This window comes from Heliangelus exortis, chromosome 1 (assembly GCF_036169615.1).
Source record: "Heliangelus exortis chromosome 1, bHelExo1.hap1, whole genome shotgun sequence".
Classification (NCBI taxonomy): Eukaryota; Metazoa; Chordata; class Aves; order Apodiformes; family Trochilidae; genus Heliangelus; species Heliangelus exortis.
In genome coordinates this window covers 184,824,662-184,837,229 of record NC_092422.1, presented here as the reverse complement: position 1 = coordinate 184,837,229, position 12,568 = coordinate 184,824,662, and the positions used below count along the sequence as shown (strand labels likewise).

Sequence of the window (12,568 nt, the reverse complement as noted above, 5' to 3'; positions counted from 1 at the left end):
CTTAGAATCACTAAGTCCTGATAACCCAGTTGTGTAGCCAGCCAGCATGATTCAGGATGAATGAGAGGACACCAAAGGTCGGAAGGGAAGGCAGAGCCTTTTCCTATCCAATTCCAGCAGAAACAGTCTCTAGCAGCAATATGCCATGTGACACATTCAAAATCTGTCCTTTCAACAACATAATGGTCTCTTTATAATTTCAACCTCTCAAATAATTTCAAAATGTATTTTTAGGCTTTTCTTAAAAGCTAGCAGTTTCTCTACTGACCTAAGCTGTGACAGACCAGCAATGCGCCTCTTTGGAAATCCTGCTTTAAAACTGCCAGTCATTTCCACAAGCTTAACATCACTGGAAAGCTTTTTTATACGAATATAAATATGTTCATGGAAGCCCAGTTTAACCTAACTCTGATTCTGAGAGAAGCATTTCAGTTGTGCATATTTTTTAAAGGTAATACGCAATACAATCAAAATACAATTCTGAAAATGGGTCTCTTGGGCTAAAGGCAAGTGCTGAATTAAACAGTTGTGCCTACTTTAACTTACATGACAAAATCTCACAATGCTCCATTGATCTTTTGTATGCTCTATTTAGCTCAATTAAAACATTCTCTGTAGTGACCCACAAAACAACTTGTGATCATGAATGATGCAGATCATGGATGTTTCCAGGCATCTTCTCCTTCTAAGCTGAATTAGAAATGAAAACCATAAAGTTCTACAGCATTAAAAGCTGTTACTTTAATAAAAATGCACCAAAACATAGTCTGTAAGGATAAATGGAGAAGGAACCCACATGGTGGCATGACAGAGATGTGGATGTTCTTAATTAAACATTATCTTTGGATTAATTTATCCCTCGCATGACTATTGAAATTCTTCTTTATAAAACAGATGATAGAATGGTATGTAGATATAAATTAGATCTACCAGACACAGAGGTCCAAGGCCATGAAGTGTCTGCTAGAGAGGTCAGAGGCAACCTAATGTGAAGATCTGTCCACTTCTAGGATCAGGCCGTAATTTATGCAATAAATAAAAGCAGAACGACAGAAGGAAAACATGGTACTAAGAACAGCAGCCACCATCTATGTTGCCTACTGCTTTAGGTGGTACATGCAAAAAACCCCAATTAACTGCTATATAAAAACAACCATAAGCTCCTTTGTCCTCCCTGCTGAGCTCTTTCAGATGTCTCACCTCTGAGAACATTTGGCACAGAGTAAGGTGATGTTGACACCTACATGTGAGCTTCCTTTTGCTGTGCCTTGTGATTGAATCAGCTGCTAATGATCTGAAGTGCTTTGCAGGTTAAAATCAACATTCAGTAGAGACCCACAAATTAACAGTGTACGTTTCTCATTGCTCTGGGGTTACAGCAACTAATGAAATTATTTACTTTTTTAGTTTGTTTTTTAAAATAAAAAGGAATCAAGAACACATTGTTGGTTATTTTTTTGTGTGTCAGAATTATACACTGAGGTATATAAAATGACATTTCATTACCAGGACACTTTTTTTTTAAAGAGCTCGCCCATGCTTTGAGAAGAGTAGTAATTGTGATCTCCTAGATGGTTTCTTAATTTTTTGTGCCCTTGCAGGAGTCCCTGCTGGATGTGGTTTTACAGTAGTCTTTGGGTGCAAATGCATTAAAAGTAAAACCATTAAATTATTAGCCAGATCCTCAGCTCTGGCATCACTGGCATGGCCATGCTCTCGGTGCTGAAATGTGGGAGCAGGCTGCTGCTTCAGCTCTCCTGCCTCCACCTCCTCTACACCAGCAGGAGCTCTCTCAAGGCAAAGTGTGGATCACAGCAGGGTTGCACAGGGAGATGAATTTCTCAAGGCATTTAATTTCATATGGATATCAGTTTGTGACAGAATGGAAAAACAGACCAATGTCATGTGTTTCTTCAGAATGACTATACCATTTCCAAACATGCTTTTTCATTAAGAACTTTGGATGATCTGGAGACAGACTGCTCCTCCTGGGCTCTTTAGACTTGTTTCCTCTTAAAATCCACAGTTACCTGCTATTTACTCTATTGCTATTTATTCTGGTCTTGCAGGCTTACCCAGGTTTGAGGGACTCACCCTTTAGGCTGGCTCTCAAACTCTTCTGCCCACTGCTCCTGGGAATCCTCCGTGGAAAGGTCCACATCCCTGGTTGTGGCGAAATTGAACTCACTGCCTTCTGTCCCGTGGAAGTAGATGGAGTTTCCATCTGACTGGCAGCTGTGCTGTGGACAAAAGGAGCACAAAAGGACCTGATGTTAGATTGGGTTTGTGAGGTGCCCTGCTCACCATCAGAGCTCAGAGTGAGCCGTATGTTATCTAATGACTCACCAGCACCTGAAACAAAATGAAAATAAAAAATGGATGGTCATCTTTTATCTTTCTTAGCCCACCCCTAAGGATGACTGAGTCCTAATCTTGTACCTGCTTCCCTACAAACACACTGCAGACCATTATAAAACTGTGTTTGCATAGAAGAGGCATGCAATGTATCTTTGGGTGTTATTTCTGTTTTAAAATATTGCCATTGTGTCTGGCACATACACAATGGTGTGTACAAATAACTTTAGAAGTATATAAAACATTGTTATGGGTATTTTGTCAGCATAAGAATTTATTGCTGTGAATCACAGATCTCCATACCTGAATTTTTGGCTTGTATGCAGAATTTCTAAGCATTGCTACACAGTAAAGTTTGGGTCTGAAGTGTATCGAGTGAAAAGGCTGTATTTGCTGTATTTAATTAGAACAGCATAACAAATAGTTCTATAGGTAACTGGCTCTTGTTATACAGCAGTCTTGGGGTTCTGAGGCTACCCCTAAACCAAATGCATATGCTTTTCCTATGGCATTTCCATATTTACCATCTCAGCAGCATCAAACAAAGCCACATGTCTGCCCCAGTCTGCCCCAACTGCCATGACTCTCCAGAAGTGTTGACCTGGAAGAAGCTGTCCATGAGGAGCACATGGGAACTGCACGACAGATTTCCTTCGTTACCCCATCCTATGTTTGTGTGTCTGAATGGTAAAAGCCTGCAAAATGGAAGCTTCTAAAGAAGGTCTGCCTGTCCTTAGTGCAAACTGAGAACTTGGCATTTTACTGAATTGTTCACATTAAAATAAATACTGATAAAAGCAGTAATTACTTCATTTTTTTTTTTTTTTTTTTCATCTTGGTCACATTAAAAGTGAAAGCTACAATAAAACGATTAATTAGAATAATTCTGTATTCTTACCACAGTTCAATGTCTGGAAAAGAGAAACAGTAGTGCCAAATTGCATTGACCTTTTCGGTATCATCTATGCAGTGCCCTCTTCCCTCTGAACCCCTTCACTACACACCAAGGGAAAGTATGACATTCACCTCTTCTGCATTTAAAAAGGTCACGGTAGTGTCACATCCAGTGAATAATTACATTTTTAACAAAGAGAAAGATGTGGCAAGAAATGAAAGTGCCCAGTAGATCTTTGTCTATGGGATTTCTTGAACAAAGTATAAAATAATGCATTTTTAAATATTCTGTAACTCTTCCTTACTTTGCCAATGCCAAAAAGAGACATGATTAGAATTCTTTTGTTGATGATTTTCAAGTATGGTTGCCTATGACTTAGAAAATAATTTATATTTACGAATGTCATTTGTGATTGGATTTTTAGAAGTGCCTACACATTGTTAAAAAAATATCTGAATACTTAAAGGCTGATTTTTGTGTAGAGACTTTCTGGTCTGTAGTTCACCGGCTATAGCTCTATGTTTATTAACATAAGTTAAGTATCACTTAAAGAAATAAACACATTGTAAAAATGTAAAGACTTCTTCAACTGCTAAAATAAATTGTTGTTAAAGCGTCTCTTTTTCAAAGAAACGATGGAACAATACTGAAGTGCTGATAATTTACCACAGAAATTAAGTAGATTTTGTCACAAGTCTCCTTATTCTGTTAATGCACCATATGCACAGTGCACCATATATGCAGCTGCTGCCACTGGAAAGGCAGAATAAATTACACAGAAAATATTTTATGGCTAGCAGAAATTAAGGAAACAATTTTATATTTTACTTCTCCCTTACAAACAGTTTGTACTCTGGAGTTATTTATATTTGACCGAGAAATGGCTTTTGTCCACTGATGTTATCCTTCATGCTTACAGATATTGCTAACATCTGAATTTGAAAGAATGATTTGTTATTTTTGCTCTTTGTTTTTTTGAATATTCTTCATTTACTGAATAGAAACAAAGTATCTCTTATCAGCCAAACAATCTGTCTCAAAAGTCCTGTTATCTGTAGGCAGTCAAGTAAATACATCAAAAAAAAGTATCCAGACTAAAGCTTAGTTCAGATTTATACATAACCCTTCATGTCTTAGGAAACAAACAGACAAATAGATCCTCCTGAGTTTGTTGTTGCAATTGCCCAAAAGCTTTGAAAAATCCTTTCTAAACTTTATTTATTTCTCAGGTGCTAAGTTAAATGTAAGTACATACTAGATAGCAGGGCATGTAATTAGTAACTTCTTGCCTGATGAAAGCCAGCTATTAAAATCAACAGTAAACAGATACAACCCCATTTTCATTTAATGTTTGTATGTCCTTCTGCTGTCTAACAGAATATTTACAGAAGTACATCTGATGGAGTTTCCATTAAGGGTGTCAAGGTAAATAAATGGACAGTTTGGCAAAAGGATAAATAATAGTTATTTATACAGTCGTGTATGATCAGTCCTTTAGGAAAGCTCAAAAGGATACAGAAGAATAATCTATTTCATTAGTTCAATGAAACTATCTCTATGTTTTATAGACAGCTACACAGTCTCTATGAGTACAATTTTAATGCATATTTTATGTGATAATCACACACACAATGTGTGGCTCAAATCAGCCTCTGTTCATGTTAGCTCTGAATCTCTTATGAAACAATTACTCAGAAGAAAAGTTCAGGCCATGGTTTAGCTCCTTCTGCTACTATGTATACCTATAAAAACAGTAATGGAAGCTCATTACCTTTAAGAAGAATAAGAAAGATGCTCAAAACACATCCGTGGCTTTTAAAGAAGTTCTGAGGGAGGGCCAGAATTTCTGAAACATTTTTGCCCCCGTGCCACCATTTGGGTCTCAGGACAGGTGAGAAGCAGGCAAGGACCAGCCCTACCTGTATGAGCTGTGCAGCCCCAGCAAGGACCAGGGCTCCTTTGTTCATGAACTTGTCCTCCCCTATCTACCACATTCCCCTCACCTGTTTATTCATCACCCCCATAATTCACACTGAGCTTCAATATTTTCTTTCCATTTTCCAAGCAGTTGCTTTTGCTGCTTTTGTTGGTGGTGGGTTTTTTGATGCAATGGGCTCCTGAGGGGTGAGCAACTTCAGAGAGCACTCTGCCAAATTTTCCAGGAGCAAAAGAAGCTCCACAGGAGATGGTTCCTCACCAGTAACACCCCCAGCTACCTTGTCAGCCTCACTCAACATCCAGGAGGCTGCTGACTGTGCTGGATTATTTTGTGGTTTTATAACAGGGCTTGAACGGATTAGAGACTGAACTGAAACCATCAGACTCATTTTCTCTTGGGTTCAACCCAGGATTTGCATCCAAGCTTTTAGAAATGAGGAACTAAAGTGCAATTTACATACTGTGCTGCCTTGTTTCCCAAATTAAAGGCTTTACACTTGCAGTGCTAGTCTATATACTTCAATACTTAAAGATTGTATTTTACAGTTCTTTTTTTTATCATTCTAAAGTGATATAAAATGTAGAACAAACATATTCTGTGTTTTGAAACTAACTGGATTAAGTTCTCCCTAAACTGGAGATGCTGCAGATCTCCCTGTGCAGATGTAGAGTTCTCTCTTAAGAATTTAAGATTAAAATATCTTCTCCTTTAATTGGTATTTCTACTGAAATGATTTATAAGATAAAAACAAATTAGCTCACTGTGCAAATTTTGTAACCAAAAAGGCCAAATAAGAGCAACTTGTAGGTTATTTCTCCTTGTTACCATGGAAGCATCAGTTGAAGGTCTAGAACTAAAGCAGAGTTGAATTCTGCATTTAAAAGGAGATTAAAATCATATTAAATACTTAGTGTGTCCTTGGACAAATTAGAACAGTGAATACTTAACTAATTTGTGAGGGAAAATTAATTTAGAGAATAAATCCTTTGACAAATCTGATAACTTCCATTTAACAAAATGTTCTCCCAAATCATCCATAGAATGGAACACAGGACACTTGAAGGCATGAACAGAGCCACTTCACAACAGCAGCTACTTCCCATTGTTTGCAACTGGAGTGAGACTATCAGCCTGCCATAAGTAAAACCTTGTATTCCTAAATAAACAACTACTGCCTCTTGCCAAATGGAAAGAAGCCAAGTTCTGTTCCTTTGGTCATCCCAAGGGGGAAAAAAAAAAAAAAAGCTTAATTCAATCTAGCACTACAAATACTATTATTCACTTGATGCATTTGTTAAGCCATTGCTTTGCATGAATAGGGAAAAAATGAAAATTGGCTGGATGCATTCCCGTATCTCAGCATGATTTGATCTGCTTTCAATCTAGTCTTAACTCCGAATTGTCTTTCTTCCTGAAGTTTGCCTGCTGGATAGTTATGACATTACTGCTTTTCCCTTATTTTCAAGGCTCTGCATGGCTCATACAGTGAGACACTGAAATAGGTTGTCCAGGGAAGCTGTGACTGCTCCCTCCCTGGAAGTGTTCAAGGCCAGGTTGGATGGGACTTCGAGCAACCTGGTCTAGTGAGAGGTGTCCCTGCCTATGTAGGGAGGTTGGAACTAGATGATCTTGAAGCTTCCTTCCTGCCCCAAAAGATCTGTGGTTCTGTGATCTTCCACATGCACCAACTCATGGGTCACTTTTCCTTGATTATCAAAGGAAGCAGGTGCTTTCCAGCTGCACCTATTTATATTTTCATAAATAAATACCAGCCAACTTTCTGCAGCATCTAAATGGCCTAAGGGTCACAAGTAAGATCTGGGGTCCTACATCATGTAGCATGACAGTATCTACATATTTTTAAAGACTTGCATAAAAGCACCATGTAAGGAGACACTTGCTATCCTCAGCATCACCTGTTGGCTGGGAGGGACCTCTGGAGGTCTTTTCATCCTCATGTGTGAAGCAGCACAGGGTACTATCAATCAGCTCATCTTACACCACAGCTGCAGCCAAGAACACAGCCCTGATTTTTATAAGCTAAAAAGACTGGGAATGTAAATAGCAGAAATGAAGTTCATCCAAACTAGCTTCTCTCCTAATTGTTCCACTCAAATATGTGAGTGAGTAAATACCTCTTCGCTTTACAGCAGAACACAGGGCAACTAAATGACCCAACTGTGCCATTCTGTGAAGCATCAACAGGAAACATTAATGTGAAATTCCTCGGGGTAGCAGCTTTTTGGCTGAGGTGCTGCATAGTATCTCGTTGAGGCTTGAGGAGAACACTGACATGAAAATGGTGTTCACCTCTGGGCCATTAAAGTCATCTTTACCATCATTTAATTAGGTTTTTATCAGAGACAAACACTGATGCACCTCTTCATATTATCTCTCCTGGGCCTAATGGCCCCGATGATTCTTTCAGACAGCTGTAGCCTCACAATTTATTTTTTGGCGACATTTCTTGCATTGGAATGAATGTGCTGGGCATTTGGGCAGTGCCAGCTTGCAAAGGGCTGACGGCAGATGGAAAGAAATCTGCCCAGTATGCTTTCACCTCTACATGAGCAGAGAGCCATCAATTTCCCCCATTAAGGAGTTGACACAGAGCCCACCCAGCTGGAGGAGAATCTCTGATAGCCAGGCTGGCTGGCGTATGCCATTCAAATACAAAACGTACTTTAAAAGGAAACTAAAATATCATTTGTCGGCAAATTGAAAATGCATGGCTTTGACCACAGCCAATTTTTTAATGACTGTAATATTTTAAGTGATTATTTTTGCCACTTCAGATTTCTCCTTAGAGAGGAGAGTTTTTTTTTAATTAAAATCTGGGCAATGCAAACAGATGAGATACGAGAAGCAGAGTAACAAGAAAAAAGATGAAGAAAATTAATTAGAGCAGCATTGTCAATGGAGCCATAAATGACATGTTGTGTCTTTCTGGGGATGAATCATGCAGGTTTAAAAAATTCTTAGATTTTGACATGATAGCAGGTACAATGATAGATTCATAATCTAATATACTGATGATAAAATCAAACTCTGTATGCAAAGTCTTAACCAGGAAAGGTTTGATGTCAGAATTTAGGTAAGATTCTATACCTTAATAGTGTGGAGTTGACCATTAACACTTCTGGCCTGAAGTCCCTTCTTTAGCCAAAGGGAAAAGCCAAAATATGATTAGAATAGTTTTCCATGAGATAAACAAGGCTTTAATCTTTCCCACATGCTACATTTTTAAATCATTCAGTCCAGGTTAAAGAACGGAAGCCTTGGCTGCTCAAGCAGACCAGGTGCATAGAGGGTTATAGTGCAACTTCCCTTTCCAAAACAATGGGATGAAACTTGTCCTGTGACGTAGTAACAGTATAAAGTGTGCTTTCACTCATTGTTTCCTATTATAAACTGTTATTCAAAGGCCAGTACTCAAAACACTTTGCTTGTTTATGAGTGATTTATATGATTGGTATCATCCTTAATTTTCTAGGACATTTCGTGATGTTTGTACAATGTCAGTCATTCTGTTGATGACTGATTTCCAAAATGAGTCACTTAACTGGCATGGACTGAACCATTCCTCTATGTTACTAGGAACTATTGATGTTTCTAGAACTCTGCAGTGAGCATCCCCAAACTTAATTTCTTCTTCTGAAAGTAATTATGTCTATTTACAGCACTGTAAAATTAGAGTGAGAAAGAGCCAACCGAAGTAGTTTCTACATTTTGGCATTTAATGGGTCAATTCATGTTTTAATTCATGTGCATCTCATGGTGACCTGTAAAGACCAAATTCTTCCCTTCCAGGAGGCAGGAAAGACCCCTGGTGCTTTGACGCCAGCTCAGAGCTAATGCTGGCTCCCTGCCACTGCCTGCCACACTTCTGAGCCACGGGGAACTGGCACGAAGAGAGGTGCAGGTTCAGCATTGCTGCCTGAGAGGCATTCTTAGCTACTCAAACAACTCACAGCACCAACCTATCAGTTCCAATGACCCACCCCCTAGGCACTGCACCTAAATATTACTATTTTAATCAGAAGTGTGATTATTAAAAAAAAAAACCAACACCCAACAACACAAGACCAGCTCCGTGCATGAGCTAGATACAGTCCTGTGGATACATATACAGATGCCTCCTCATGGGCACAGCTCAGAGTGCCCACACTCTCACTAAAGGGAGCTGTTCGACAGGTTTTATGCACCCTGCTCCACTTTCTTCACCTCTCCTCCCCTCTCACTCTCCTCCTCACACCCACAGAGAAGCAGGAATGGCTCTTGCACCAGTTCCAGCAGGAAGCCTGCTCATCTCTTCCCAGGAAAATGTGGTGGATAAGGGCTCCTGCGAGGCAAAGCAGCTGGCTAGAAGGCTGGTCTTGGCCCACAGACCAAACACTGCCTTGCTGTATCTTACTAAAAAGCTTCTTGTCGGAAGCATTTGTACTTGTATAATTTTGTTCAATATAAGGTCATAGCAATTTCAATCTGCCATTTTCACACTGTCACACCTAAAACATCACCTTTCCTCCCGAAAAAAAATATATTTGATCTAATTAAGACAATGGGTACCTCAATCCTTTTTAAAAAAAATAATTTAAAACACAAATAAATTGGAAAAGTCTTGTTCAGTACAGCACAAACAAATTCAACAAAGATTAATATGGAATATCAGAACATTTGTTTTGAAAGAAGACTATCCAATGTCATTCCTATTAACTAATGGAGTACTCAGAGGTTTGGAAATCTGCTCTGAACCTGGGGGTGTGGAATAGCTTAATCAGCCCTTTTTTTTGCCAGATTCCTAGGCCTGCATGCACGTCTTCCCTGTGGAGAGGTACACAGCAACACTGGTTCAGGAAGGACTCACAGACCTAGGATGTGCACAGCCCTGATGTGCTCAGGGTTTTATGAAAGGTCATGAAGTTTTATGGACACATTTTCAGCATATTTTTCTGAGTGTCAGTGTTCAGTTCTCCCACTGTCTTATGCAGTTTTCTCTACTGTTAAGCTGGCATGCACTTCTGGGAAATGAAGATGAGCTGAATGGTGCTGACTTGCTACTTAAGAGGCTTCTTGTATCAGGATACTGAGACTGGGACACTTCCAGGATTTATTGGTCACGTCCACGGTAGTGAATAACATCTATCAGGTACCATTCCCTGGTCCTAAACCCAACTTGCACAGTGAGGCTGGCATAGACCTTCCCCCCTCACCCCATCCCCTGCTATGCCAGGCTGCATGCTTGCAGCCCAGCAGCACCCACAGCCTCAGGTGTGGTTCCCAGCTCCTGCAGACCAAAGAAACTGAGCTGACCCGTGACAGCAACCTGGACTGCAACCTTCAGCCACCAAGGGAAGAGTGTCTGCAGACACCAATTCTGTAACTGACTCTTCTCAAAGGTGAGAAGCATCACTGAGTTAACACATAATGATCAAATACATCACCACTCTAGTGTTTCTAATGATCTGTACTGCTTTTTCCCAGATGTGGAAAAATTCCAGATACAGGTGGTTTAGTGTCAGTATTTTTTAAAATGTAATCAAAGCATGTGGACCATAAGACTGCTGGGGTTGTATCTCTTCTAAGCCTCAGTTCCTGTGCTTGCACATCCAATCTTGGACCAGGGAAATTAGAGAAAATTGAAAAAGTTGTCAAATATTGTATCTCAAACCACAAAAATTTATGGTCCAATAAAAAAAATATATGAAGTGTGCATTAGAAGATGGGATAATTTTTCTTTTCTATAGCAGTAGAGATCCAAGAAGCATTACTGAGGAAGACTCCATCTCTCCCTCAGTTAGCTACATAGTCTTGAGGACCTATAACAGTTCCCAGAATATAGCTCTGCTCCGTGCATTTCAGAAATCTCAACCACCAGTGCAACATCCTAACCATGCTCGGTGGCAAAGCCAAGCTCATGCTCAGCGCTGTCACTAGAAATACAGAAATGCAGTCAGGAATTTATCCTGTTCAACACCCTTCCACTCAGTCCAACACAGATAAATACGTTCCAGTGGATCCAATTAATCTCCTAAGGGTTGCTTGGCCTTGCTAACAATGTCTTTCTAGTATTTTGCTGTCTTCTTTGGAACCAAACCACATAAATTCAGTGGCTTATCTCTCAGCTTGCTTCCCATCTCAGTAGCCAGTTCCAGCTGCGTCTGCAACCAGCCATGTGCTTTCAAATGAGTAGCAACCACTCCTGAGTGCAGCAAGAAACGTAATGAAATTCCTGGTCCAATCTCAAGCAGGCTGGGAGAGGAGGAGAAACTGCTTCCCAAGCTGGGGGGAGATAAGTTCCCACTAATGCTTATTGAGAACACATTGTCCGAATCCACCGAACTGGAGTGAACACATCAGTGCAGTTACCATTAATGCTTGCACTGTCCTTTGCAGTGACTGCACCCATTACAGAACCTACCCCAGACACAGCCAGGAGTCTTCATGCTAGCACTTTTATTTATTTCAGCTGCCTTTTTAATTTGCTAATCTAAGCAGGTATTAATCTGAGCATCTTTACCAGCAAAACTGCTGTACTTGTAATGTAATTATGGGGTTTTTAGCAGACCTAAAATACTATGAAACTAATTTTTCTACAGAAAAAAATGTACTTTCTTTGCAACTTGATAATCACCCAACAAGAGCATGCACTAAGTATAACAAGCAATTCTGAAAGCTACCTCCTGAGCAACTGCTGGGAATGAACTTGCTGAACCACAACAGCAACATTCTACCAACATTTATCTACCATGCATCTAATATTTAACTACCAACAAATCATATCCTAATGCTTATCTTTATTAAGAGAGTAACTCATTAAGGCAACAAAATTGTTTTTAATAAGAATTCCCTTTGAAGGTTTGGGGTGGCTGAAAGGATGTGTGAATTGAGCTAGGACCATAATGGTAACTGGATTAAGCCAGGGAACACTCTCTGGCCTTGACAGCAATTGACACAGCAGTTTGCTGGGTAAATGCTCTCCTCCCAGAAGAGTGGAGTCATCCCTGCCACGTACTGGAAACAGTCCCTGGCCCATCCATCATTGTCCATCCCTTGAAGATAATGCTTGGGAGAATGCACAGGCCAAAACCAAAAAAAGGGGTATTGCCACTACTAATGTGTGCAAGATCATGGGCTCATGCTTGTACCCTCGGTTGCTGCATTTTGTATGCTGGATGTGCCACAGAGCCTCCAAGGCAGAAGGTTTCACCATATGAGCAATGCATGATGGGGCAGTCCAAAAGTTAATAGGGAAAAAGTAAACACATTAGGAAGACTGTTCTAGTCCCTTTCTATCAAAAATAAGATTGTGGCTTTTTTTCTTCTTTCAGTTCTGACTGCCAGCTTGATGAGCTATCTCAGGCTGGTACTATCCTTCC

General features: G+C 39.9%; 1 protein-coding gene across 4 annotated transcripts in view; it reads right to left on the bottom strand.

The window, feature by feature from the left end:
* Positions 1-12,568, bottom strand: part of RELN (reelin) — a 272,014-nt gene that overhangs the window by 106,122 nt on the left and 153,324 nt on the right. For all 4 annotated transcript variants that reach the window (XM_071733981.1, XM_071733980.1, XM_071733983.1 and 1 more), the window contains one exon: positions 2,095-2,240. In XM_071733981.1, the coding sequence (XP_071590082.1) occupies positions 2,095-2,240 (146 nt within the window). The remainder of the gene's footprint in view (positions 1-2,094; positions 2,241-12,568) is intronic.